Genomic DNA, 27,549 nt, shown 5'->3' on the forward strand with positions numbered 1-27,549 from the left:
TAATGATCAGTTATAATGGTGGACTAAACTGGTCTGCCATGTGTTGCCTGTTTACTTCCATTATAAAGTGTTGCTCTGTGTAGTGTGTTGCAGACAGTTGGGCAGTCCTTGCTGAACCATGTGACTGTAACCATGACCAACATCTTTCTCCAACTGTAACCACAAAGTTTGATTCGCGTAAACTTAAACACACCACATCGGGAAGGTTAAACAGTCACACAGTGCCAAGTTTGTCCATGTATTCCTCCCTGTTCGAGAAGCTCGCTTCCACCTCCACCTTCACTTTTCTAGCCCGCAGTCCTGTGAGGCTGGAATGAGATTGCATGAGTTAATTCCTTGTACTAAACTATTTAAGGCAGGGGATTAGTAAAGGTCCTCTTGGTAGGAGAAAGGGGGTTAAGTTGCTTTTATTCCTGCCGTCTTGGCAATGTGACCAGATGGACTTAAGACAGACTGACAGACACTGCTGTACTGTCATCTTTTAAAATGTGTGGTGTTTTTAGGCCGTGTATCTTTGAAATGCAACAATCACATTGTTTGGCCAACTTCTGTCCATCTGTTTTTTTAAAGGCGTCTTTTTTTATTCTAATCATGTGCTCCAAAGTTGTTTTGCCATGCACTGTACTGTACAAAAGTGTGCAATAAAAATATGTATCTCCTTTGAACACAACAGTCCTTTCTGTAATCTTCATCACATCAGTGTTTTATGGGGCCTATAATGTACTGAATTATGTAGTGTAAAGCATTCACTTCCTGAAATATTTGCCCGTTTTTTTCTGAATCGAGATTGAGTATCTCAGAATTACAAGAAGTCTTCATAGGGAAAGAAATTCTGCTCTTGCTTTACTGAATTTGCAGGATAATCTCATAAACTAGCAGATGTATAATCCTGAGATAATCTTGTTAAATCAGAAAAACGGCTGATTTTTTTTTTTTTCTCAATTGAATGCAGTACCCTTTTTGATACTGAATAGGTTGACATAAAATTTAAAATAGAAATTGTTAAACTGTTGGAAAGTCAGTGTGACATTGACACATTTTAATGCACTGTGATGCCACAGAGCTGGTTCAATATCTGCAAAGTTTCCCTTTATATTCATTGTCTTGTGTGGCAATCAGCAGTGATGTGGTGGTTCACTTTTACACTGTGATCTGTAGCCTATAGTTCGGCTTTAGCTTCTAACTATCTTTGTCTTTTTAACCTGTTGTTGCTGCTGAGTCAGTCTGACATCCTGGATATATCCTTCAAACACATACTGTAGACCCCTCTGTCTGCTTCTCTCTGGAATCACTGTTTCATTTTTCCAAAAATATGACAATATTTCTTCATGGAGTGCAGTTAGTTACAGTGTGGGCTCCATGCTTACTCTGACAGCTTGTCGGACCATCACAAAGGGACAGGGCCTAGCGAAAGGTCAACTGCGAGTGAGCATGTGTGCGAGGACCGAATGGCAGATGATATGAGAAATAAATTGCAGGCCTATGCAAAAATATAGTCTTCCCGACTGAACTTTCACCAGAGCTTCATGTTACCCAGTCTTGGCTTGTGTTGCCTGTTTTTAAACCAGTTCGACATGTACAGTTTTACAAGATGTAGTTTTCATGGCACTTGTGTTATAGATGATCCACAGTGGAAAAGTGAAGGCTGAGATAAAGGTTGATGAGCTTGGTGTGTCTTGGCTTTGTGTTTTGCTCTTGAGTGTACTTTGATAGTGAAAGGCTTAGGCCCCATAAGTGTATTCCATTTCCCATTGAGCTGATGTAACACTCTGTGATGTTTCACTATATAATGAATTTTCAGCTTAATCTGCAGAGTAACAACATATCCCTCCTCCTCCAATTCACTAACATCCTTTTTTCTCAGGGTCAATTTGAACCGAGCAATTTAAACCCTACAGAAAATGATGTAAAGTTATTACTTTACTTTGTGTGTCAGGCACTGTGTGTCTCTAAATACCCCTGTACATAAACCTCCCCTTATACATTCGAAATACCTCTTACGAGACTATGAAAAAATTTACAAATCATTAAAATCACTGACTGACCTAAAATTTTATCTTTTTGGTGTTTTAAGCTTCATACAGAAGCTCTCCCTTTGTTTTTCTCACTGTAAGCTTCATTGTCAGTAGTTCTTCATCCAAGGGGTACAATGCAAAAAATGACCGCATGTAATCATAATTCTGTGAACAATTTGACCTGTCTACTACCAATCTCATGTCCTGACGCTCTTCAGGTGCTTCCCCATGGGGGGTTCCCACTGTATACCTGCATATGCGACACGTTCTCACTTCCAACTAGACAAATAGGGCAGCCTGGTCAGTGGCCCCATGCTTCAAACTATGACGCTCTAGGTACCCATCTAGCATCAGTTTTGGACACTCAGGGATGCTGTTTTAATTTTCACTTGTTACATGCGTAGTGTATTTTCAAAATAACCTTGTGTTCACAGGAAACATAGGTTTCGTCATCAAAACTACTTAAGGTTCAGGAAACAACACTACTTGGTTAGTTCAGAAAAAACCTCATGGTTTGGGTTTAAATAAGGTAAGTTACATAACTTTACTTAGCAAGTGAGTTAATGAGTATATCACCTGGACACAAACACCTGTTTCCTGGATGAAGTTGTGTGTTTGTTTGAACCATCCACCACTACTCTGACGTTTTCGCTCTATATTCCATGTCACTGCTGTGGAGGAGTTTATATTGGAGTTAGTTGAAAGCCCAGTGCATCTCATACAGATGCTTAAGGGTGCCCTCTGTGGAATCAGATATCGAAAGCAGCTGACCAAGCTGCTGTATCTGACGTCCTGGTAATGAGAACAGGCTGGCATATTGCAGCCATAGCTGGACTTTGCACACATGAATTCCAACCAGAGATTCATCCACAGTCATATGTGGAGCTGGACTGTAACGAAAAGGTCATCGCTGGACCTTCTTGTCCCATACACTGCATATTGCTGCAAGTTTGTCAAGAAGCATATGACACAGGAGAAAACATGAAATGTCTTCAGAGACATGGTGTCTGCAAATTTCAGTGTTAGCCTTTCGAAGGCTTGCTGTTGCTTCAACTCTTGACTTGGACACTCCTGTCAAACCAAGCAAGTGGGTCAGATCCAGGTCTTTCTAGCTATTAGTTCAAGTGGGGAGAGAGACCGTGATACCTTTCCATTTCTGGAAGGTGTACACAGTCCACTCTTGGAGGCTGAGAGAGAACAGAATCTGCTGGTGGTTGAGAGACAAAAATGACCCAATGGGTCTCATTCTCATCAGAGGAGGATACCTTATAATCAGGGTCCTCCTTAACATTCTGCTCAGTCTCAGACACATTCTCCTGTGCGTCACTGTCACTGTCAGAGCTGTGACAAAACCTCAACGGCATAAAACCTCTGCCTAGAGGTAAGCTGAGAGAGCATGAAGACAGCACCAAGTGAATAGTCAAAAAGACTGCAGTACAAGCCATTATATGTTTGTTCCTCCCCCTATGTAATGCGAATGAACCATATTTCCCCTCCCCCATGGTGTGAGAAATATTAGGGATTCTCACATTACTAGAGATATGGCTATAGCAGGGATGAAGCCCCGAAAGATTATAAAATAGCATGTGATAGCAACTTCAGTATCAGCTAAAACAACCTAAACAAATAAGTGTAGAATGTTTATGTCTTATATTTTATGCAGCTAAACAGCCTGAGGTCAAATTGACCTCCCAAAACACAGGACACTGAAAATATATCATCATTTTAATTTAATGTTTACTCAGTTGTCCCCATTAACTCGGGAAGAAGTCAATAAATATGACTCAAAAGAAAAAAGATTTCAAGCACTTCTTTGGAGTCGTTTAACACTGAATGGGGTCACATTGACCCCGAGGATAATAAGATGGTATTCATGTAGAAAACATTTTGTCAATCTTTATTATCCCTTGTGACCCATTAGACCCTGTGATGCTAGAAGATCAGCTATGAAAGAAACAGCCTACAGCCATGCTGTCGGCTCTGTGAGGCTGATAAGCAAAGTGGTGCTTGGAGCTAAACGCCTGTGTCAGCATGCTAACATGCTGTTGTTTGTGGTATATATGTTCATCGCCTGAGTTAGAATGCTGATATGGCCTAATTAGGCTTTAATACAAAGTGCAGCTGAGACTGATGGGAATGTCGTTAGTGTTGCAGGGATTAAGTCATGTTTTGGACAAGTTTAGATTTTGACATGAGGTACTACATGAAAAGTTAAGTAATCAGTTGAGTACAGTTCATCCTGAGGTAGACGTGAACATCTGTACCAAATTATTGTCGAAACATTTCACTCAAAGCCACAAATGTCAACCGCAGCCACACAGACACACACACAGTTGTATTCATGATACAATTGAGGGTCTGCATCAACCACCATCAGTAAACAGGAGGGCTTGGAGGTGAGCTTACCATCCTCGTACTGCTGACATCAGGTGAAAGTGAAACTAAGAAGGTGCTGCTTGGTTTGGAGTGAATGTCTGTCAAATATCCAACTGAAAACTAACTTCACCTGTGGCTGCAGCTGGCTTGGCTACAGTGTTTTGCACTGGACCAGAATTTGGAACGAGATTAGAGCAGTGGTTCTCAAATGGTGTGCCCTAATGCCAATCCAGGTGTGCCGTGGGATATTGGGATAACCACTCATTATTATTGCAATATTCAACTGGGCCTATACAAAAAGTTACGACTGAGTTTGTCCTTGACTGTAGCAGTATGTTGTGCGCACCCATTTTCTAATAAAGAGGCAACCTAACCTCTAGCTACAAAATGAAATTGAATTGAATTTCATTTAAAAACCTTAGCGGGGAACCTTTTCAAATTCGAAGTGTGTGACACATCGAAAGCCCTGATTGGCAGCCAGTGTGAGGGATGATAACAATTAAAAGGAGAAAGCTGTGAGTGGGACAATGGATCACTTTATTGTACGAAGCAAATTACAACTAAGCACCAGCCAAGACAACCTACCACCGGTCAGTAGACAGTATCCCGAAAGCTACCTGTCTTATTTTGTCTTAATTTTATTGTCTTAAATCGTGATAAGAATGATTACACATGATGAGAGATTTTGGCTTGCCCTTTGTTTAGCACGAAAAGTTTGAAAACCACTAGATTAGAGCATAAACAGTCAGGGCTTGCTACGCATACAGTCCGCATGGTCACAAAAAATGGGCTGCATACGGACATACACCAAGGGGTTCAGGCGGACCCTCGTGGACATGGATTGATGGTGACATTTACATCACACAGACTTAACTGCACCCCTGCGAACCCACAGATCTGAAAACTACAAATTGGCCCTCAGCCTTTACAAGTGTTTTGGGGTTTGGGCCTTTTGATGGGTCGGTTCTGGCTCACAGGCCGTATGTTTGACAATCCTGCACTAGATATTAGTTGGACAAATTTGTGTTATAGTGGGTGCACAGCTACAGTATAGGAAGCTGTGGCTAGAAATTAATGTCATATCATTGCTTTTGTTTGATGAAGTTGTGCTATGATGGAAGATAGAAAAAAATAACCTACAAAATTCTGTATAAAGTTGGATTTGGAAGTATTTTGATTGACTGAATCTAAAGGCCAACAACATGAATTCATTATGTGCAATCCCATTATACAGATGAATATTTAAAGGCAATCAAAAATTGAAAGAGCCAACACGGTATGAATGTTTTATTTCAAAAACTGGATCAAGAAGTATACATCATACAATCAAATAACAACCAAACTACTGTTCCTATATGGCACATGACCTAATATGTTTGTGTTAAGGTTTATTAACAGTATCTACTTATGTGCTACAAGATACTGTCAGTCCTTCAGTGTAAAAGCAAAGTCAGTGACTTGTGAACTTGGTTGTGTGGTAAACATGGTGTTAACAGTCCAGAGCTGCAGTGATGCGAGTTCAGCTTCACTTTAACAAGATTTGCACAACTGATTTTTTGACACATTGTCCTGAAAAGCTCCAAAAAAAATTGACTGAGCTGGTATGTGTAGTTTTCTCACTGGAACCAGCGAGCAAGTTCCACTGGTTTCCATGAGAGAGGCTGATATGTTCTGAAGCTCCTGTACCACAAAAAAACATGACAGATGTTGAGGATGAGGACTAAAATGTTAAAAAGGCCAGAATCTCCTTTACTTCTGGGGATATTTTGGGAATGTGACAACAAACCAGCCAGTCATCCTTTCTTTCTATTTACAGCATGTGGATGTGAGTTTATAGTTTGCCACTTTAAATTTATTTTAAAAGAAGTATGGGCTGCTTTCTCTGCTAAGACAGAGACAGGAGGGAGAACTCTGGTGGGAGTCAGTCCAAGACAAGCAGGGGGGGAGGGGCGCACAGTCTCAGAGGTGGGTGCTTCAGAAAGAAGTTCTCCGACTGTTGTCAGATCAGCTGCTTTCGCAGAAGCCTGTAGTGGAGAGAAGACAAACATTTAGCTAACTACATGATCACAAAAACACAGATTATCTTTAAAAAAAAACATTATACAGTATTTTATTTTCTTAGTTGTCTTAATGTCTTCGTTCTAAGATGAACTCACCAGTGTGTGCAACACGTCTGTATTTGCCCAGCAGGCAGACGTCGATCTTTTTCTGGGTGACTTTGACCTGGTCCTCAGGCCTCAGACCCGTTGCATGACGAGAGAATATGAAGGAGTAGCTGTCCAGGCAAGTGCCGTCAGAGTCTACTAGTCTGCAGGAGTAGTGGATGGCGTAGTTATCATAGTCAGTGTCGATCACCCAGTGGTCATCATCTGAGAGCAGGGAGGGGAGGAGAGAAAGGAAAGATTTTTACCAAACAATCCTTTTACAATTTATGAACTATTTCTTTCAAACTTGCAACGTAAGTGTGAGGCCAAAAAGTATGCTACAGATTACAGTGGACATTTACTGTCCATCTCACAAGTACTTCGTGTCTCAGGGGTGCCTTGATGTTTTGTAAATGGAGGCTTTTTGTTCCCAAGATAAATGCTACCATTTTAGTTAAATGTGAGGGTGGATCCCGACGTTGTAAACATCCAGGCTGGCCTTAGTTGTCGCTATACAAGTGTGTTTTTAGTTCATTAAAGTTAATTGTAACATTTTGGTCACTTAATAAAGTCTTACTCAGAGTTTGGTTGTAATAAAAGACCCACTAAGGAGTCAAATGTTTTGTGCTAGCGAAAGTTAACCTCAGCTGTAAATCAGACCTCCAGGAAAGCCGCTCAGCCTTGCAGCAAATTTTCCCCGGTGGCCACTCACGGTATTGTAGTAAAGAAAATTCCCCTTCAGCTCGGGAAGCAAAATACCCATGTTGTTCTCCGATAAACAGTAAATCCATCAAATTCAGTACTCTGTATCATAATTCCAGTGCCCCCTTGTGCTGAAGAGAAATCCTGACGTTGGAGGAAACACTAACGTGAAATATATTGTGATATTTTGGTTTCAGCTGGCTAATGTTAGCTAACGTTAGCTTGCTTGCTAACACAGACAAATGTCTAGCTGGCTAATGTAGCAAAATACTTGCCGAGCAGGGACTCATGGGTGAGGCCAGCAGGAGAAACACTGCTGCCCATATTCAATGGGCCGAATACCGTGGAAGTAAACCTGGAAGCTAGAAAACTTTTCTGGCGAATGCGCCACGTGAGCAACTCCACTGGAATGAATAGGCACCATCTAGGGTTTTGGTATCTAACTATTATTAAAATCTATGCTTAGTCCCCATCTGTTTTCATCACTCTCAAACCATAACACAACAAATGTTAGGGATAACTAATTTTCTATTTTTTAATTTTTTTGGTTTACACCATTACAAATCTTGAAACCTAGTTTTGTTATACTATAATATATTTTAACAATTAACTTTTATATTGACCTATGTAGACATGCATACAGTAGTACACGAGCATATTTAGCTAACTCATACACTATCCCATCATCACTGACTGGTGTTTAAAATTCCAGACTTTGTACTTGGAGAAGTTGTGATTATCTCTCTTTCACATTGATTATTTTCTTTTCTGAATTGGACTTCAGCTCTCTGCCCACCATTTATACAAACACAGTTACTGGGAGATCAAAGAGTTCCTTGACAGCATATTCAACTCAACAGCTGATGCAATCATATAGATGTTGCCGGGAAGCACATGCACCTACTGAGACAATTTATTGGTAAATAAGATAGGAGAAAGGGCTGCAACATGATTTTAGTGAGATACAGTTTTTTCACACAACTTAATTGGGTTCAGTCCATGCATGCAAAAACATTTCACTTAGATTTATGACGTTGAAGTGTGTGCCTATCTGTGTGTATACTTTGGAGTGTGACAAATGTGTGAAATGCATTGCACAGCTTGTTCCAGATGGTCCTCTTGGCTTTGCTTGCAGTTGCTTTCATAAGACCAAGAAAGCCTCAGCCTCATTTTCTCTTTTAAGTGGACTTGAGCACCACCATTTATACAAACACAGTCACTGGGAGATAAAAGAGTCCCTTGATGGCATAATCAAGTCAACAGCTGATGTAATTACATAGATGGGTATTATGGGTAATGCTACAGTTGATAAAGAAAAACAGCATTTTGGGTCAGCACTGGGATCATAGTGATACATTAGAGATTGCGTGTATAAAACTGACTCAGCCTCAGATTTTATGGAAGTGCAGTTAATTAATAAATGACTATACTTCGCCTTAATGTGATGTCAAAGTTACACACAGTGACATTTGGACCTCTTCCTAGTAAGTTTGATTCATGCTCCAGGGTCAGGGTCACAGAGAACTAAGTGCTGCAGTTGATGATTAAATTAAATCAACAGTTGTCTTAAGGTCTACATGTGCTTTTGCAGTGTAATATTAGTGATTCCCAACAGAAAACTGCCAAAGGCAAATGCTAATAAGGTGCCAGATCATTCATTAGTTGCCTTGATTTTGTTGTCAACCCCAATTTAAGTTCCTTTAAGTCAGTGTTCAGGTGTAAATGTTCAACAACTTACTTCCAGTCTGCAGGTAGGATGAAACTCCCCAGTACTTCATCCTGAGCTTGGCAGGTTCGGTAGTGTCCTCAAAGGTGGCCAACATGTCAGCGCACAGTTCCCAATTGCTAGAGGTCAAAAAAGAGAGAAGGACATTACGGAAGATGTGAGACGAGATGGAGGAGATAAAAAAGGGAGAGGGCAAGGCAAACTCACATTTACTTTAAAGCACATTTCATACCCAAAGGCGACCCAAAGTGCTTTACAGATTACACGGATAAAAGCACAGGAATAAAAGCAAACCAAAAGCACATGGAAAAAAACAAACAAACCAATAAAAGCAAAAGCACACAATAAATACAATAGGACAAACAAAAGCACACGGAATAAAAACAATAAACTAACAAATTTGATTTAAAAGCAAATTAGTTAAAAGCATGCTGATTAAAGCATAGAACACGTAGGAAGTTGCGCAAATTTGATGCTCAAGTGGGGGAAAGGTGAGCCTTCACAGTAAAGAGCAGAACTCACTTAAGGATGATGACTCTGCCCTTAGCGGTGGCGGTCATTTTGCCGTCCTCGTCGACAATAAACTGGGCCACGACATTGTCGATTAAGAACAAACCCTCTGGGTCCTTCTTTGCTACGGCGTACCATGTCCCTGCATACTGAGAGAAAGAAATCAAAGTGTAAGTCCACTTCGCTCCTCAAAGAACAAAATATTTTGATTACACAAAGTCCTTTAAACAGAATCCTAACCAAAGCAACTATGAAAAAATACTACATTGTAGATATAAATATGATCATTGAACAAAGGGCTTAGGTTTCGTTTTAACTTTGGGGGGGACACATGAAATAGAGGGTTTAGGGGTCCTCCACCTGAACATTTTGAGCATTAAACACTTAATTTCCTGTATTCTGGTGATTTTTTTCAGCATTAATTATGATTTAACAGTCTAGCATGTCCCCTGTGTTCCCCCTGAAATCGACACCTATGCATACAACTAAAGAAATCTCTTCACACTTCCAACTCACCCTTGTCTTGTCAAAGTTTTGCACGACCTGGAAGTTGGCCACCTGGCAGTCCTGCGCCCAGGCCAAAGCCAGGAGACAGAGGGCTATAACGTACCGCAGCATTCTACCTCAGTGGAAGGAAAAAAGACAGAATCAAAGAAAGAAGAAGTTGGGAGGGGCAGGTATAGAGGAGGAGGAGGAGAGGTGACAGAGAGGACAGATGCATTTGTCAGACATATTGCTAGTTCTTTCAAGTCCTCAAGTAAAATATTTGCCTCTGTGCTACAACATGCCACTTTTATAAAATCCAAAACTTTGAATAAAGGCATCAAGATAATTTGAAAAATGTCAAAGGAACAGAAGATATTTTGCAAAAGCACAACCATGCACCTTAAATTCCTAGGTCAAAATGTAAAAGCTTAAAAGCAAGTCCAGTGTCAGTGCATACCTGTTTAAAACAAGGTGGAGAGCTCACAGAGATCCTCTGGTGTTCTGTCATAGTCGGGGCCTTATATACAGTTGGCTGGTGTTGCATAATAACTTCTGGAGATGTGGACCTCCCCGGCACTCCCCACAGCTAGCTTGCCTTCCATTGGACAAACATTTACATAACTGCAGCCCCGAGTCCTATTGATTTGTGAGTTCTGCACATTTGGCCCACCACTCCTCTGTACCTCCCCACAAAAATGTGTTTTCCTGTCAGAACTCTGCTGAGGCTTTTTTTTTGATCTTATGAAAGAAACTGCTAGCAAAGCCAAGAGGACCATCTGGAATAAGCTGTGCAATGCATGTCACACATTTGTCACACTCCAAAGTTACACACAGATAGCTACAATTTAACGTCATAAATCTTAGTAAAATGTTTTTGCACTCATGGACTGAGCCCTCTGTTTTTGTGAGGAAAAACTGGATTGTAGTAAAAGCATGTTTTGGTTATTTCTGTTTATTATTTACCAAATGTTTCAGTAGGTGTGCAGGCTTCCCGGCAGCATCCACATGATTGCATCATTATGCTGTCAAGTGACTCTTTTATCTCGTGACTGTGTTTGTATAAATGGTGGTCAGAGTGCTTAAGTCCACTTTGAAAAGAAAATAATCAATGTGAAACAGAGATAATCACAACTTCTCTAAGTACAAAGTCTGGCATTTTAAACACTAGTCTGATGATGGGATAATGTCAGCTAAAAATGCTTGCATACTTCTGTAAGTGTGTCTACAAATGGACGAGTCCAATGGGGCTCAGCAAACTAAAGCTAATGGCTCCCATAATGATGTAATCTCATGTGTACAAAAACCTCTTTATTTCCTGTCTTTAAAAATACAAGCTGTTTTCCCAAGGGTTTGGGCCACTTTTCTGATTTGTTTTAGTCCACTGTTCCAGGTTTGCACAGTTAAAGTGGACATCATTCACAGTACAGGCAAGTTACGAGAAATACAGTAACTACTCCCTTACACGGGTCTGTATTTCATCTGACTTAAATCTATTGTGGACGACTTTTATAAATTGATGCTGTTGTTTTGCACAGAGCTCATGTAACCAGACCTCTGAGGGCATTGTTGAATAAAAAGAGCAGTGCACTGCCAAACATCTGCAGCTTGCATAACCGAAGCCCCAGCCAGTGGAAAATAGCACCATCACTCATTTTCAGCAGAAATAATAGCAGCTGGAATTTTGCCAGAGGCAACATTTCATAAGCACGAAGATTGGCCAAGAAACTATATACGTTACGCTGCTAGGCTTGTGCATGCGTTTCACATTTTGGGCGGTATAGAGGTAGATGTAAAGTCATGCTTGAGGCAGGAGTTAGTTTCTTGTGTTGATGAGGTTTGAAACTTAACTCATAATCCAAGGTGACCCCACACAAAATTTGGGATTGGTAGAAAGACCTCATGACTATACACTGCTTCCATCTGAGTGTTTGGGCTTTAAAGATGGCAAGGGCGTAGCAGGGAAGCAGTGCGAGTGTTTTGTTCACCCACTTGAATATATTGGTAGTTTAGCAATTGTATTGGATTGAAAATGATTGTCTGATAAACTGGATTACGCAGTGTGGAGCCTGTACCAAATAAAGTGCATTTTTACTTACTAAATTGTTTTAACACGTAGAAATTGAGCATAGCATTAGTTCAGGCAGGACACAATGTCAGTCTCAGCTCACGTCCCAGCTACATCAGCTGATCTCAAACAGCCCAATCAACTGATGGAGCAGCTGATTGATTTAAGGGAGTCAGCTGATAGAGCACATGATTCCTTTCTATGCAACCAGTAGGGAAATCTCATTCAGGGCGCCCTATTTAAACTGCTAACCGCCCACCTCCACCCCAGAGAGGTGTGCTCTCTCTGCCTTGAGGCTATTCACGTAAGCACGTGGAAGGGCAGAGAGGTGTGCTCTCTCTGCCTTAGGCTTTGCACATAGGCGTGTGGAAGAGGTTTTCTGCGTAGGCCCAAGGAAAAACAGAGAGGCCCCAGAACAGAGCCATACTGCCAAATATAAAACTGCAAATGAAAATAAAGCTTTCTTTGACTAAAGTGTTCCTGACTAAATTGTAAATAAAAGGGGAGGGCGGATCAATACCAAAATATCAATACTATAGATACTACATTTACTTTTTGAACATCGATCCTAGCATCAATAAGATCAATACAAAAAAAAGAAATTCGTTTCTCTCTTCTTCATCGTACCTATTTGTATTTTAAAAGTAAAGCTGTGCAAACAATGTTGTCGTGAACGTACCTAGTGCACGTACTGTTTGCTTCTCCACTGCTTTTGTGCTGACTAGCTTAATCCGACACATAATAGAAGTGATGGCTTAATGAAAGAGTAAAAAACACGACAAAGAGCATTCTGAGCTCCAACCGACAAGAAGGGAGGACGAGGGAAATGCCTGGCAATCCAGACATTTGACACAAAAACAGAGTTCACTTACAGTCTGTTCAGAGAGGCTCAGACGGAGAATATCCAGGTATCTTTAGCACTGATTAATGTTACATGCAATAACGTAAATTCTGCCACTCAGCCTGTCTCTTTATTATATCTTGCTTTTATTTTTTACCACTCACAGTCATCACTCAAGTGCAATATCAGTACTGTTAAACTGTGCGATATTTTTAATTTCATCAGTCAATAATGTGAAATCAGCCATTCAGTCTGTCTCTTTATTATATTCTGCTTCTTTCTGATGCTTCCTTATTGCATTGCTTTGTGTTTTACACTATTTGCTCATTATGTTGCTCTTTGTTTGTTTTTGTTTTCTACTGATGCTTCCTGTTTGCCCTATCCCTCTGCTGTTGTAACGTTGCAAATTTCCCCACTGTGAGACGACTAAAAGATAATTTTATCTCATCTTACATTTTCAAACTGTAATTGGTCATCATTAGCTATTACTTTGGCAGACTTGTTGTTTACCTCATACATCACGGCACACTGCTCTTCCCTAAATGAAAGTACATCAGACACTTTTAATATTAAAACGTATTGTATCAGTATAAATATGCGCATGTATCAGACCCAAACCAAATTTTGTTGTGTCCCCCATCCCTATGAATAAGGTTTAATTTGGAAAATTTGTTTTCCTTTGTCAAATGCAAGGCTGGGTACCCATACAAGATGGAGTATCACTTTGTTCCTCTTACAAATGAAAAGTTGGTAAAGGGTTGAATTCATTAACTCAGTTTAATGCACTCGAGTTTACTAATACAGCCCTGTGTGGCCTGGTATGACCTGTAGCCTTTGGTGACTGATTTCTAGCTAACGCTAACAAACTTAGGAAAGATTTTTGTGTGACTGACATTACTGAGTCCGACTGTTTTCTGCATGTATTTCTATTCCACTGGCTTTTAGTCAGGTCATCCGAAGCAACTAGCTTAATTGAATCCTGGGAAAGAAATCTAAATTGCAGTCATCCTGAAATTGCTTCTTGTGGTCACAGTGGCCGCTGTTGAGTAAAAGTTACATTGGCCCTTTTTAGATAGGAATTGTGCAAATTTGCAGGAAAGCCCAATCAGCCTTTTTTCAGCATTGGCAGTATAAAAACAAAATTGGGGAGTGCGGCAAAATGCCGCCTACCTACTTTTGTTTATACAGAATGTGCCTTTTTCGGGGCAATGGGGGGCGTGAGCAAGAAACAAAATGTGTAGCTCAGTGTGTGACGTGTGAGGGCAGCCACGGCTAGTCAGGCGGCAATAGTCAGGTGGCGATTCTCTCGTAAATCGGCCCGTTCTTCATTGTCCCCGTCATCTGATGGCTAATGGCCTCTTCGTTTGTGAGGACAAGGAGGGCGGACTATTCCTTGTCTCCCCAGTTGCTCATCTTTACAGTGTCTGTCAGGTTTGCATTTCCTTCTTGCTACTAGCTGCTCACTACTTCCTGCTATCAGCTGTATCCTGTTTATCCGGCTCTGTGTGTATAAACGCTCGCAGCTTGCCAGCAAAACGGCCCGACATTCGCGGAAAATCTGGAAGTGTAAAAGGGGCTATTGTCTCAATGAGATGGCTGAAGCCAAAGGGCAAGTGCCAAAAACTGCAAAAATGAGTCAAATTCCATAAATGTTAAATAAACAAAAAACAGTTTACTCTTCTGGCTCTAATAAAACAAGATTGCGACTGCTGCAATGCCAAACTCAAGGGCCCAGCCCAAATGTCCGGGCTTCACCACACTTGGTGGACTTTGCGGGTGCGTTCCCGGGAAGTCTGGGAGCGGTTAGGGCTGTCCAAATCCACTTTTCAACGAGTCTACAAGGGGCCTCAAGTTGACTTTCTGCAGACTTCCAGACAGTCCGCTTGGGGTGCAGACTTCAGAAGACCTCACTGATTTAATAACCCACAATTGCAATACAGACGTGACGTTGTGGGTTTTTCATCTGCTGCTGCTGCAAAAAAAAAACTTACTTACTTGTTGCTTGAATTATGTAGGACAGAAATAAACAACCACATCATGATACAGAGATATGTTTCAGTCTAGGCTGTAGAGGGACTGAAAATACATTTTATTATTGTGGCCTACCAGGCTGCACTGTGTAATAGGCAAAAAGAATGGCTGAAAAACACAAAAGAAGGTTTCTAATGTCAGTAATACCCAATTTATTGAGTTATGGTCCTGTCCTTATTTACAAACATCTCTGTTTTGAACACGTGTAGCCTGTATGTTATATAGAGATATATTAGTAGCCTTCATTTTTGTAAGTCACAGAAAAAGGCTATTCAGGGGATTTATATCTTATCTGCAGGGACAGATGAGCAGGCACTGATCATGAACTTATATGACTTATGAGTAAAACAGTCTCAAGGGCTGTCTATCAGCCGCTTGCGATAAATACGGCACACTACGTACAACTGAAGTCCGCGAGGCCTCAGTCCGCAAGTCCAGAGGGTGGACATTTGGATTCAGCCAAGGCTTCAGAACAGGAGTGGCTACTTCCATTATTTTTATACAGTCTAGGGATTTAATAGGTTCCCTAAGAATTACACAAAATGAAATGAATTTATAAGGGAAAAAAATTTGGAAAAATAGTTTCATATTAGACACAACTGAATCCATTCAGGTTGAGAACAAAATCCTGGGATAGACCAGTAGAAATCTGCCATTGTTCATCTTATTCATCATTACACTGGTCCTGCCTGTCTGTCTAACTGTCTTCCCTCTCTCGCACACTAACACCCAGCCAGTTTCTCCCACTGCTAAACAGGCCACTCTGATTTATTTCCACAATGCCTCACATCCACACACACCCACACACACACACACACACACACACACACACACACACACACACACACCTTTTGTAGTTCTCCCTTGATAAGATTGCCTTAATCCCTTAGGGGCAGAAAATAGTGGGGAACTCCTTGTCTTGCCAGCCTGCCAGCGGCCAACCAGACAGTGCACTCAGTTAATAATAGCCAGCCATCTTTGTTTAGGGCCTTGTTCCCAGATGTCCAAGTCCCACTAATTGGCCAATTTCCAGTTCTAGGACCGATAACTCCATGATGATGGTGATTTAAATAGATCATGCAGGTAGGGCTGCTCACACATTCACCATTAGCATTATGCCTCTGAACACTGCCAGTGGCGGGAACTATTTGGGTACTTCCTCCTCCTCCTCCTCCGCACCAACAGGGATAGAACAGGGGTGACACCAGTGCAAGGTTGGGTGTCATATTAGGTGAGAAATCCTAAGGTGTCCCGTTGCTCAAGTTGGGATTTAAATACAGATTGGAGTAATGGTTCTATTAAGTGAATTCTGAAGTGATCCTTATGAGGCACCAGAGTATCTCTAAGGTGTCACCCTGTGTTTAGTGTCATGTGTGGAGACAAGGGGACAAATGAGGTGTTGGTGCCACTCTTGTTTGGAGGGACTCGGGGACCCTAAGACAGCTGTTAGTCTCCTGGTGCACCCAACCTGCCGTTTGACCTGACAACAGTCGCGTATAACGGTGTGTTACCCGTTATAAAATGATCAGCGTTGGGATTTGCGGGTTAAGGACGCTTAGAGCAGGGGTTTTAATGTCATGACGTCACATTAATTAGCGGCCACTTTGATCCTTTCAGCCTCTAAGCCGCACTCTGTCCTATTCTGACTGTCGGCGGACACGGCATGTGTCAGTGACTCCCTCGGGGACCGCGGAGGAGAATGCGCCTGATGCACCCAGCCCTGTAGGCCACAGCACAAGCTCCCCTCTCCACAGCACCCTACAGGTGATGCTTCAGTGACAAGAGGACGGGAACACAGCAGCACTCGAGTTCAAAATGGCAGACAAGGATAGCGTGGAGAAATACCTGGAGAACAACCCGCAGTTCGCCAAAGAGTACTTTGATAAGAAGCTGCGCGCGGAGGCCCTGTCCGCCGCCTTCTCCGCACCTGTGGACGTCAAAGACACCGCTTCCTTCAAGGATATTAACTCCGTCCAAGAGGCCGCCATCATCTTCGAGCTGGTCCAGGAGATGCAGAAACAGGAGGAGATGGACCAGTCCATTCACAAGGTGTTGCAGAGAGTGGCTCTCATCATACAGGCTGACAGGCTCAGCCTTTACATGTGCCGCGCGAGAAACGGAATACCTGAGCTCGCCACCTGCCTCTTTGACGTCACGCCCACATCCAAATATGAGATAAACAGGGTCCACCCGCAGGCTGAGATCGTCTTCCCTCTCGATATGGGTATCGTGGGTTTCACCGCGACCTCCAAAAAGCCACAAAGTGTTGCTGACGTCTCACAGGTGAGTTCAGTGAGGTGCTCGCGCTCTGTGGTGCGCGCGCTGTCCGAGAAAGTTGTGTGCGCGTGACTCCGAAACTGTCAAAAATCATATGGCGATGTTCCCTTCTTTCCACAATGTTACTATTAGTAGTAATTGTAAATAGTTAAAGTCACTTTAAATGGTTATGAAAACAGTAATAGGAACAATAAAAGCACGAGTAATAATAACTGTAATAATACATTTATTGGTATAGCGGTTTAAAATTCACTCAAAGTCACTTTAAATTGTAATAAAACAGTAATAGAAACAATAAAGGCATTAGTGATAATATTAGTAATGAAACATGTATTTGCATAGTGCTTTAAAATGCACTTAAAGACACTTTACATAGTAATAAATACAGTAAAAACATTGGTATTGATAGTAGTAGCAGTAATAATACATTTATTTGTATAGCACTTTAAAATGTACTCAAATACACTTTACATGCTAATAAAAACAGCAATAGACAGTAAAAAAGAAGACGGGTATAATAGATCATAGGTATTTAAAAAAAAAAATATGAGTGAAAATTGCCTCTAAAATCTTTGTGTCTTTAAATGTTATGTTAAATGTTAAATGTGAATTTGTTAACTGAGGGTCATTGGCTAGAGTGTAGGCTACAAAAATTGTCCCGAAGACCATTTATTTCTAAAATAAACAGGTGCAAATAATAAATAGTAATAAATGAATAATACATTTAATTGTATAGTGCTTTTAAATGTGCTCAGAGTCACTTTACATGGCAATACAAACAGTAATAGAAATAATAAAAGCACTAACAGTATAAGAACAACAATGAGACGGAAGAAGGAATGGGTCGTAGATATAAATTATCAGTAATAAATACCTCTAAAAACTTTGTGGGTCTTAAAAGAAACTGTTGTGCATTTGACTTTGTCAGCTGAAGGTCATTGGCTGGAGTGTAGGCTACAAAAATTCTCTCTAAGACCATTTATTTCTAAATGTGCAAATAATAAATAGTAATTAATTAATAATAAATGTATTTGTACAGCACTTATAATGTGCTCAGAGTCATTTTACATGGTAATAAAAACAGTAAAACAATGACATTATAAAACAACAATGCAAAGGAAAGGTGGTCTAATAGATCATAGATATAGAAATAAATAAATTAGGTGAAAATTTCCTCTAAAATCTTTCTGGGTCTTAAAAGAAACTGTTATACACTTGAATTTGCTAGCTGAAGGTCATTGGCTGGAGTGAAGGCTACAAAAACTGCCTCTAAATTTGCAAAGCATCAGATTAATAAATTACCACCACACTTGTTTCTGTTCATTATGGACCTACTAGAATTGACATATTTTTTATTTTGGCATACCTAGCATGATGAGGTCCTTAATGATCAGTGAAATTAAATAGCTTTAAAAGTATTAGTGTATAGTATAACACAACTCTGATGTCAAAATTACTGATAAAACATATGGTTTTATTTTGAATTATATGATTTTATGTATATTTTATAGCATATTTTTATTCTAAGCATAAGTTTTTGCAAGATTTTGAAAACCGCAGATGTTAGAATTATGTTTTAGGATTATTGTTAATATGTCTGTGTCTTCCAGTATATGATACACTGACCCATCTTCTATCTGTTGACAAATGTGAATGCATGAATGCCTCTTGCTGCCAAGTGTAGCCAGTAATAGAACATTGATTACTGAGTATTTAAAAGTGAGATCAGACAGCACGCTGGGATCTATTTGAAAAAAAGTAAGTGTTAGATACATTATGAATGTGAATCTTTCAATCCGACAGGCAATGAAAGCAACAACAAACTGAACAGAGTGATGTTGTATGTTAGTATGTCATTTTATGTCCACCCTTTGGATTCAGCCGAACCTGATACCAAGTTTTTCCTTTCCTCCTGATACAGAATCAAAAGTTCTCCGACTTTGTGGACAAACAGACTGGATACAAGACTAAAAACATGCTCACTTTCCCTCTGATGGCTGATAAAGAGTGCCTTGGAGTCGTCATGGCACTCAATAAAATAGGAGCTGATAAGTTCTCCCCAGAGGATGAGGCGGTAAGAATACACACCTTAAACATGTACGTTCACCTGTAGTCAGAGGGATTTGCTGACTGAGCTGGAACAAGGTTTTGTTTTGTATGCATGGCAGTCACTTGGATGTGTCAGGTGTCATTATTAGGTCCTCTTTATCTTAAGAAGTAACAGCTACTATACACCTGGTGTTGCAGGAATTATCTTTTCATTATATCCACAGTTGCTTGCCTCCTACTTTAAAAAACTCTGCGCTCTTTGCAGCTATATAAAGATTATTGCTGTAATTCAATCTCACCATTATGTAAAACACTCCAATTATGTCAGCGGGAGCCAATCAGACCTGCCTGAATTGATTTGGCTGCTTTTGAACGTTCTGACTCGCAAAAAAAGACGTAACGATTTAACTGGGAATAAGTTATCTCCTAGCGTATATAAAAGAACACGCACTGCTGCGTCTTATCATTCAGGAGCCGTAAACTCACACTGAGGTACAATTCCACAAAGAATGAAGTGGGTCAGAGGGAAATTATGTTTTCGTAGACTCTTAAGGTCACAGTGTTAAGTCACAGGAGCTGAAAAGGAGAGTAAAGAGCTCTAAGGAGGGGAGGGGTAGATGCTTTAACTGCTAAGATGCATTATAGCGTCTGATATCTCTGTGCTCTTTGTGTCCAGGTTTCCGCTTCTCTTTGTCTTTGCATACAATCTCTACTGGGAAAAAACTTCAAAATACAAGCTTCAATATTTAAGAAAAACACACTCATATTTACTGCATCAAGCATCAAAGGGTTTGTTAATAACAAGTGTAATGGGATTTTATCAGCCTGCAAAGACCTGTGAAATTCTTTTTGTGTAAATCCATGTACAAAATATTTGCACAAAGATTAGTCAAACTTAAAAGACCTTAAGAAGTTTGCGAGAAAGAGTTGTGTTCAAGTCTGTTGTGTTTACTGATCTGTCATAGTACGAGGAGACACGCTCTATACACTCGCCATACACAGATCGCTTTATGTTACGAATCACAACTTTGCTGGTCATGTCTGCTTCAGTCTTAAATCTGCTGTTGTGTATTGATGAAACCTCTAATCTCATTTGGTCCGTAGCTCTTCCACAAGTACATGAACTTTGCCCAAGTCATCACCATGCAGCATTACACAACCTACATGTTTAACGTGGAGTCCAGAAGGAGTCAGGTAAACTGAACCCCCCATCATGTTGCATTGACGAACACTGTGTCCCCCGTTGGTGTTGGCATGGTATAATATGCCAAAGCTAAACATCCATTGGTGTTCTTACCCTCGTAGGTGCTGCTCTGGTCCGCAAGCAAAGTATTTGAAGAGTTGACAGACATTGAGCGACAGTTCCACAAAGCGCTCTACACTGTAAGGACCTATCTACAATGCGAACGATACTCAGTGGGCCTGCTGGACATGACCAAAGAGAAGGTTGGTGTTGCAGAATAGATTCAGTTTTACACACAGGATTGAACAGAGAGCATTCATGGATAAATAACTTCAAACTATTAATCGTGTGTTTTTCGCCCTGCAGGAATTCTATGATGAATGGCCGGTGAAACTGGGAGATGTGGAACCTTATAAAGGACCAAAAACGCCAGATGGCAGGGTAACAAACTCATCCTTCTTGTTAATTCTGGGGTTTTTTTGTGGTGTGCGGCACTTAAAATCCCACTCGCTTTGACTTTTTCATTGTCCAATGAAGTTTGAAGATGAATCAATAATTGCTAACAGGGTTCTTCTTTTTCTACAGGAAGTAAACTTTTACAAGATCATTGACTACCTCCTGGAAGGCAAAGAAGAAATCAAAGTCATACCGTGAGCAGCAGCAGCTACAAACTAACACAATACATCTGAAAATACAGCATCAAAAACCAGAACAATTTTTGCCCTCAAATTAACAAAAAAATCAAGCACATGAAAAATACATGAAGCAATTATGCTTGCCCACATACAGCTCTGATAAGTGTTATTATTTGGGCACCATTAAATCTGCTTCTCAGAGAAAAGCGAGCTCGCTCCAGGTCTCACAACTCTTTATGTTTCTCTCTTTTACAGTGGTCCCCCTGCAGATCACTGGGCTCTAGTTAGCGGCCTACCGACCTACGTTGCAGAGAATGGCTTTGTAAGTTTCTCACTGCGGCTGCGGGGCAGTTCATTTAGAGAATCGCTTGAGTTAGAAAAGCTTGAAAATACAGGAGAGCTGAGTCATGGAATAGGCACAGAGACATGTCAATATCTAAAGTGGTAACATGAGCGAGTGAAACAAAGGCAAAAGAGTACGTCACACTTGTCAGTTGGAATACTGGACATGAAGTGAATTAGTGCAGTTACGTGTCAATTTATAGCACTGAACACAGTAGTCAACACAGTTTTGATTCACAATTTGCATTTAATAAACTCCAGTTAGCAGCTACAGTTGTAAAGAGTCGGACATATTGCAACAAACATACTTTAATGCCATGAAGTAAAGTAAACAAGTCTTAATAGACAAATATTCTGTTATTATTTAGATAAAGGTTGATTAGATTGATCAGAAATAGCAGCTGTGAGTAAAATTGCAATGAATACTCGTAGCAAAGCGCTGGACTTTAATGTTTTTTATGTATCTGCCTGCAGATTTGCAACATGATGAACGTGGCTGCAGATGACTACTTCACTTTTCAGGTGAGGAGACTTTAACCGTCCATCTGCATACATGCAATACACACCACTATTGGTTCTGGTATACACACATTAAGGCCTTTCCTGGCCTCACGATAATTGAGTCATGATATAATATTATTGTGATTTAAAATATTTTGCGATATACTGAGTATTGCGGTAACATATATTGCGATGCATTACGATTTATCAGGCTTTTTTTTTTTTTTTTTTTAACAAGGTATTGTTATTGATAATCCAATAAGATGCACAAAACATCAACAAACAAACACAGAACCAACAAGGACAGAAAAACAACCCCACCCACCCACCAACCCAAGAACAAACACAGAAAGCCAGACCAGCGAAAGGAAATCCAAAAGACAAGAATGAAAAAAAAATAGATAAATAAATAAATGAAAATGAAATTTAAAAAAATATAATACTATAAAACACTATAAAACAATCAAAAAAGGAAAAAAATATATAAGAAATTAAAAATATATATACTTATGAAAATAAAGCAATTAAAAAAGAAAAATATATAAGAAAATGTTATATATATGTAAAGCTGATATGACATATCAGCTTTTTTTTTTTTTTACTGTTAAATACACCAAACTTTATCAACATCTGTTTTTATTTAATAAGGTTAAGTTTTCTGTCTGTCCATCTCACTTCAGTCATTTTTATTAAAAAAACTAATTTAATTGCATCCAATGGACAGAATAACAAATTGATTCCTATTATTCTAGTAGACTACCAAAAGTTTAATTTGTGTTATATTTGAATAAAAACAATACCTACGTCCATGTATCAATACAGTATCGCTACGCAAAATATTGCGATACTATGCTGTATGGATGTTTTCCCCCCACCCCTACTTTCCTGTGTAATATGCAGATTTTACGTTGTACTGTTTTGATGCCCGTCTTCAGAAAGAATGGTTTGAAACCGAATCTGAATAATTTTATTTCAATGCCTTTCAGAAAGAGGCTGTGGACGAGACAGGTTTTGTCATCAAGAACGTTTTGTCGCTGCCCATCGTCAACAAGAAGGAAGAAATTGTGGGCATTGCCACTTTCTTCAACAGGAAAGACGGCAAGCCATTTGATGAGCATGATGAACAGATCACTGAGGTCAGCACCATGCAGTCTCTCTTCTTTATTCCCTGTCACCGGCACACCTGGTTTGAAACACTGGGATGTTTCTTTTCTCTAACTTCCTGTCGCTCCCATTTTATTGTGCCAGGCCCTGACGCAGTTCTTGGGTTGGTCCGTGTTGAACTGCGACACCTACGACAAGTTGAACCGTATGGAGTACAGGAAAGACATCGCCCAGGAGATGCTGATGTGCCAGACCATGTGCACCAAAGATGAGCTGCAGGCCATTCTGGTGAGTATCAACCTGATGCATCTACCTCTGATCTCTAAGCATTTGATGAAGAGGCCACTCGAGCAGGGATTAAAAGTAGTCAAAGGTTAATGCGCCGTGAATAGCTTTTTGAGGAGCAGTCCTCCATTAGCAGCTATTAGAGGTCCTAATAAAAGATCTAGTGGAGACAGTGACACAACAGTTGCTGCACTGATTGGAGCACTTGTCTCAAGTGTTTGAATACATGATATCATTACGTTTTCTGCGTTTTGTTGCCAGTCCATAAATTCAGGCTGTATATTTCTGAAGTGATGGCAGCATGTTCACAGCAGGTTGAGTGTGAATGCCATTTTAAATCACTGCTCTCTCCTTTCTAACCAGAACACCAAGGAGAAGTTTGACGCAGAACCTGAAGACTGCGACCAGAAAGAGATGTACAAACTGTTGGTATGTTTGTTTGAACCTTTGGGACAAAGATTATCACATTATCAAAGACACAGATTGAGGGATTGGACTTCAAAAAGCTTCACTTCTTTTCAATCAAAATTCACTGGAAATCATGTGTACGATTTATGGATGTCTTCTGAGTGAACTGTGTTGTGTTTTGGTTCAGAGAGCAACCTGCCCGGCAGCTAACAATGTCAACGGAGAAGATCTGTACCTGTTCTCCTTCAGCGACTTCCCCGTCACGGAGTTCGACCTCATCAAAGCCGGAATTCGCATGTTCTTTGAGCTCGGAGTCATTGAGAAGTTTAAAGTTCCCGCAGACGTGAGTAACGTAGTCAGAAACTTCGGTTTGACCGCACTAACAGGATACTATTCAAGGGTTTCAGGTGGTCCCGATGGTCGCTAGTATCTGGATGTAATGATGATGTAATTGTGCATAGGGCTCATTATTTTTCTTTTGTTCCCATGATCATGTTGTCCGTTCTGTATATCCAGACGCTGACCAGGTGGATGTACACAGTGAAGAAGGGTTACCGTGCCATCACCTACCACAACTGGAGGCACGGCTTCAACGTAGGCCACACCATGTTCTGCCTGCTGCAGGTAACAACCGCACACATGCATCTACAGTAAACCCTAAACTAGGGTTACTCAGCTTACTTTGCCCAGGGGCCACTTCTGCAAAATTACAGGAAGCCAGAGGCCAGTCGCAGCAGCCACCCAGCACCCTATTGTGGGCCAGAATTAGTGTATCATCGCCCTAAACCCAAAGCTTAATAACAGGAATATCCTCTAAGCTGTTGCAGTTCAATCTCTTCTTTTCTACAACATCATAAGCGTTCTTGTAGACAGCAGGCGATGCTAATAACTTTTACGCTGCAGCTCACTGCACAATATTTAACACAATACAGGTGGTGAAAGTTTAACAGGCCGCTATGTTTTAGAAGAATGTGTGAACCACCTATATCAGCTCACAACATGTTTTATTTCATCATAAATCTAGATGGGAATTGCTGCAGCACAGGTACATTAAGTGTTTATAATGCCGTGAGAGCATTAGTATTGACGGTGCCCAATATTCTGCAGTTTCTGGATTTAAATGCTCCAGAAATTTTATTACGTTCTGAACAGGTCATGCTTTTGTATAGGTGATCACAATCTATACCACTCACCCCAACACCTGCGTGTAATAATTCATGATTTGTGCCTTCCGCCTCACAGACAGGGAAGCTGAGGAAGTACTACTCTGATCTAGATGCCTTTGCCATGGTGGCTGCTGCTTTCTGCCACGATATCGACCACAGAGGAACCAACAACCTCTACCAGACAAAGTAGGTCAAAACATTATGTGTGTGAAAGAAAAGTGCGTGCATGTGTGTGTGTAACCTATGTGTAAAGGTATTCCCCCCCCACCCATCCTTTTCTTTTTTTTCTGCAGGAGTGCATCCCCTCTGGCTAAACTTCATGGCTCCTCCATCATGGAGAGGCACCATTTGGAGTACAGCAAGACGCTGATGGGCGAAGAGGTACGACACATTACTGGACAATAAATTTAAAAAATAGCGGACTTAAAGGTTCTGTATCAACATGGTGTGAGACTTTCCGCCAGCTGCCTCTAGCAACCTGTGGGGTAACTTCTATGTAAAGGATTCGGACCGTATTTTCAGGGAACGTCCAAAGGATGCAACATTATGTGCGAGTGTCTTACCTCTCTTCAGTGAGGCAACAGTAGCTAACGTTAGCTAAGAAATGGAGTCTGCTAATGTCAACAAACGACTGGCACTCACACATGCTGTGCTTTCCTTATATACATTTTTCAGTGGCAGCCCATCAGTAATGAACCTTCATTTAGCACCCAGTAGCAGCTCATATTCAGCCATAGCAAGACCAAGCGTAGGGGGTCTGGCCACCGAACCACCCTCTCGACCCCCCCTGCTTGATCAGCATACCTTTCTGTTGCTGCCATTACACGGATAATACCCCGTGTTGCTGTTAGCTACGAGTCTGCTGTGAATCCTGGGGCTCGGCTGACCCTAACCCTAACCACTAAGTCATTATTTTGAGACATTAGAGATGCTAAGTCATTATTTTGAGGTAATAAGTCATATTTTTTTAGGTAATAAGTCTTTTTTTTTTTTTGAGGTAGTAAGTCATTTGTTGTGATGCCATGTTATTATTTTGAGATTCTAAGTCATTATTTTATGATATTGAGTCATTATTTTGAGGCACTAAGTCATTACTTAGAGATGCTAAGTTATTATTTTGCGATACTAAGTCATGATTTTGTGATACTAAGTCTTGGTTTTTTTTGAGGTAATAAGTCATTTGTTGTGATGCCATGTTATTATTTTGAGATTCTAAGTCATTATTTTATGATATTGAGTCATTATTTTGAGGCACTAAGTCATTACTTTGAGATGTCAAGTCATTGTTTTGAGATTCTAAGTCATTATTAAGTCATTTGTTGTGATGCCATGTTATTATTTTTGCGATACTAAGTCATTATTGTATGATATTGAGTCATTATTTTGAGGTACTAAGTCAGTACTTTGAGATGCTAAGTCAATTTTTTATGATATTGAGTCATTATTTTGAGGTACTAAGTCATTATTTTTGATGTACTAAGTCATATTTTGAGATACCAAGTCATTATTTTATGATATTGAGTCATTATTTTGAGGTACTAAGTCATTATTTTTGAGATACGAAGTCATTATTTTATGATATTGAGTCATTATTTTGAGGTACTAAGTCATTATTTTGATGTACTAAGTCATATTTTGAGATACCAAGTCATTGTTTTATGATATTGTCTCATTGTTTTTGAGATACTAAGTCATTATTTTATGATATTGAATCATTATTTTGCAATACTAAGTCATTATTTTATGATATTGAGTCAATATTTTGAGGTACTAAGTCATATTTTGAGATACCAAGTCATTATTTTATGATATTGTGTCATTATTTTTGAGATACTAAGTCATTATTTTATGTTATTGAGTCATTATTTTATGTTATTGAGTCATTATTTTTGAGATACTAAGTCATTATTTTATGATACTGAGTCATTATTTTGAGGTACTAAGTCATTATTTTTGAGATACTAAGTCATTATTTTATGATATTGAGTCATTATTTTTGAGGTACTGAGTCATTACTTTGAGATGCTAAGTCATTATTTTGATGTACTAAGTCATATTTTGAGATACCAAGTCATTGTTTTATGATATTGTGTCATTATTTTGAGATACTAAGTCATTATTTTGAGGTATTCATTATTTTGCAAGACTAACTCATTATTTTGAACCTTTAAATGGAAGAAGTGGCACACACATTTTGACCACTCATTGTCTCTTGCAGAGCCTGAACATCTTCTGCAACCTCCAGAAGCGTCAGTTTGAGCATGTGCAGCACTTGTTTGATGTCTGCATCATCGCCACCGATCTGGCCCTTTACTTCAAGTAGGTTCTCAGAAATACTCTAACTGCTCCCAATTCTACAGCCACAGACTGGCCGATGTTGCTCAGAGGTTTAGCCGCAGCTGATCAATGTTTGTCTGTCTACTGTTGTATTTGTTTAGCTCAGTTGGTCTGACTGACTGTCTGCTATCTCATCACGCAGAAAGAGAACCCTGTTCCAAAACATTGTGAATGCCACAGAGCCGATGACAGTGGAAAAGGAGGCCATTGACTTTGTTTCTAACAACCCCACCAGGAAGGAAGTCATCATGTATGTAACTAAAGCTCAAGATCATACAAAAGAAAAATCTGTTTCCTTCTGAGAAGATTTCTCAAACAGCAGACCCATCAGTAGCAGGGTGTCATCTTGTCCTTCCTGACTGTCTG

The 27,549-nt window shown here is 40.1% G+C and overlaps 2 protein-coding genes across 2 annotated transcripts in view; one reads left to right on the forward strand and one right to left on the reverse strand.

The window, feature by feature from the left end:
* The window catches only part of LOC126400032 (cone cGMP-specific 3',5'-cyclic phosphodiesterase subunit alpha'-like), a 47,752-nt gene that overhangs the window by 15,202 nt on the left and 5,001 nt on the right, over positions 1–27,549 (forward strand). The window contains exons 11-26 of the mRNA XM_050060442.1: positions 19,095–19,247; positions 20,327–20,416; positions 20,528–20,668; positions 20,772–20,846; positions 20,991–21,055; positions 21,296–21,362; positions 21,857–21,904; positions 22,870–23,019; positions 23,132–23,275; positions 23,636–23,701; positions 23,868–24,023; positions 24,197–24,304; positions 24,923–25,032; positions 25,140–25,227; positions 27,065–27,165; positions 27,326–27,433. Coding sequence (XP_049916399.1) covers positions 19,095–19,247; positions 20,327–20,416; positions 20,528–20,668; positions 20,772–20,846; positions 20,991–21,055; positions 21,296–21,362; positions 21,857–21,904; positions 22,870–23,019; positions 23,132–23,275; positions 23,636–23,701; positions 23,868–24,023; positions 24,197–24,304; positions 24,923–25,032; positions 25,140–25,227; positions 27,065–27,165; positions 27,326–27,433 — 1,670 coding nt within the window. The remainder of the gene's footprint in view (positions 1–19,094; positions 19,248–20,326; positions 20,417–20,527; positions 20,669–20,771; positions 20,847–20,990; positions 21,056–21,295; positions 21,363–21,856; positions 21,905–22,869; positions 23,020–23,131; positions 23,276–23,635; positions 23,702–23,867; positions 24,024–24,196; positions 24,305–24,922; positions 25,033–25,139; positions 25,228–27,064; positions 27,166–27,325; positions 27,434–27,549) is intronic.
* rbp4 (retinol binding protein 4, plasma) lies at positions 5,664–10,561 on the reverse strand. Its single transcript, XM_050060440.1, has 6 exons — positions 10,417–10,561; positions 9,990–10,092; positions 9,486–9,622; positions 8,976–9,082; positions 6,548–6,760; positions 5,664–6,415 (listed from the first exon to the last, which is right to left on the reverse strand). The coding sequence occupies exons 2-6, from the start codon at positions 10,089–10,091 to the stop codon at positions 6,396–6,398; spliced, it is 579 nt and encodes a 192-aa protein (XP_049916397.1). The 5' UTR covers position 10,092; positions 10,417–10,561; the 3' UTR covers positions 5,664–6,395.

The sequence above is a fragment of the Epinephelus moara genome, chromosome 13 (genome assembly GCF_006386435.1).
Source record: "Epinephelus moara isolate mb chromosome 13, YSFRI_EMoa_1.0, whole genome shotgun sequence".
Taxonomy (NCBI): domain Eukaryota; kingdom Metazoa; phylum Chordata; class Actinopteri; order Perciformes; family Serranidae; genus Epinephelus; species Epinephelus moara.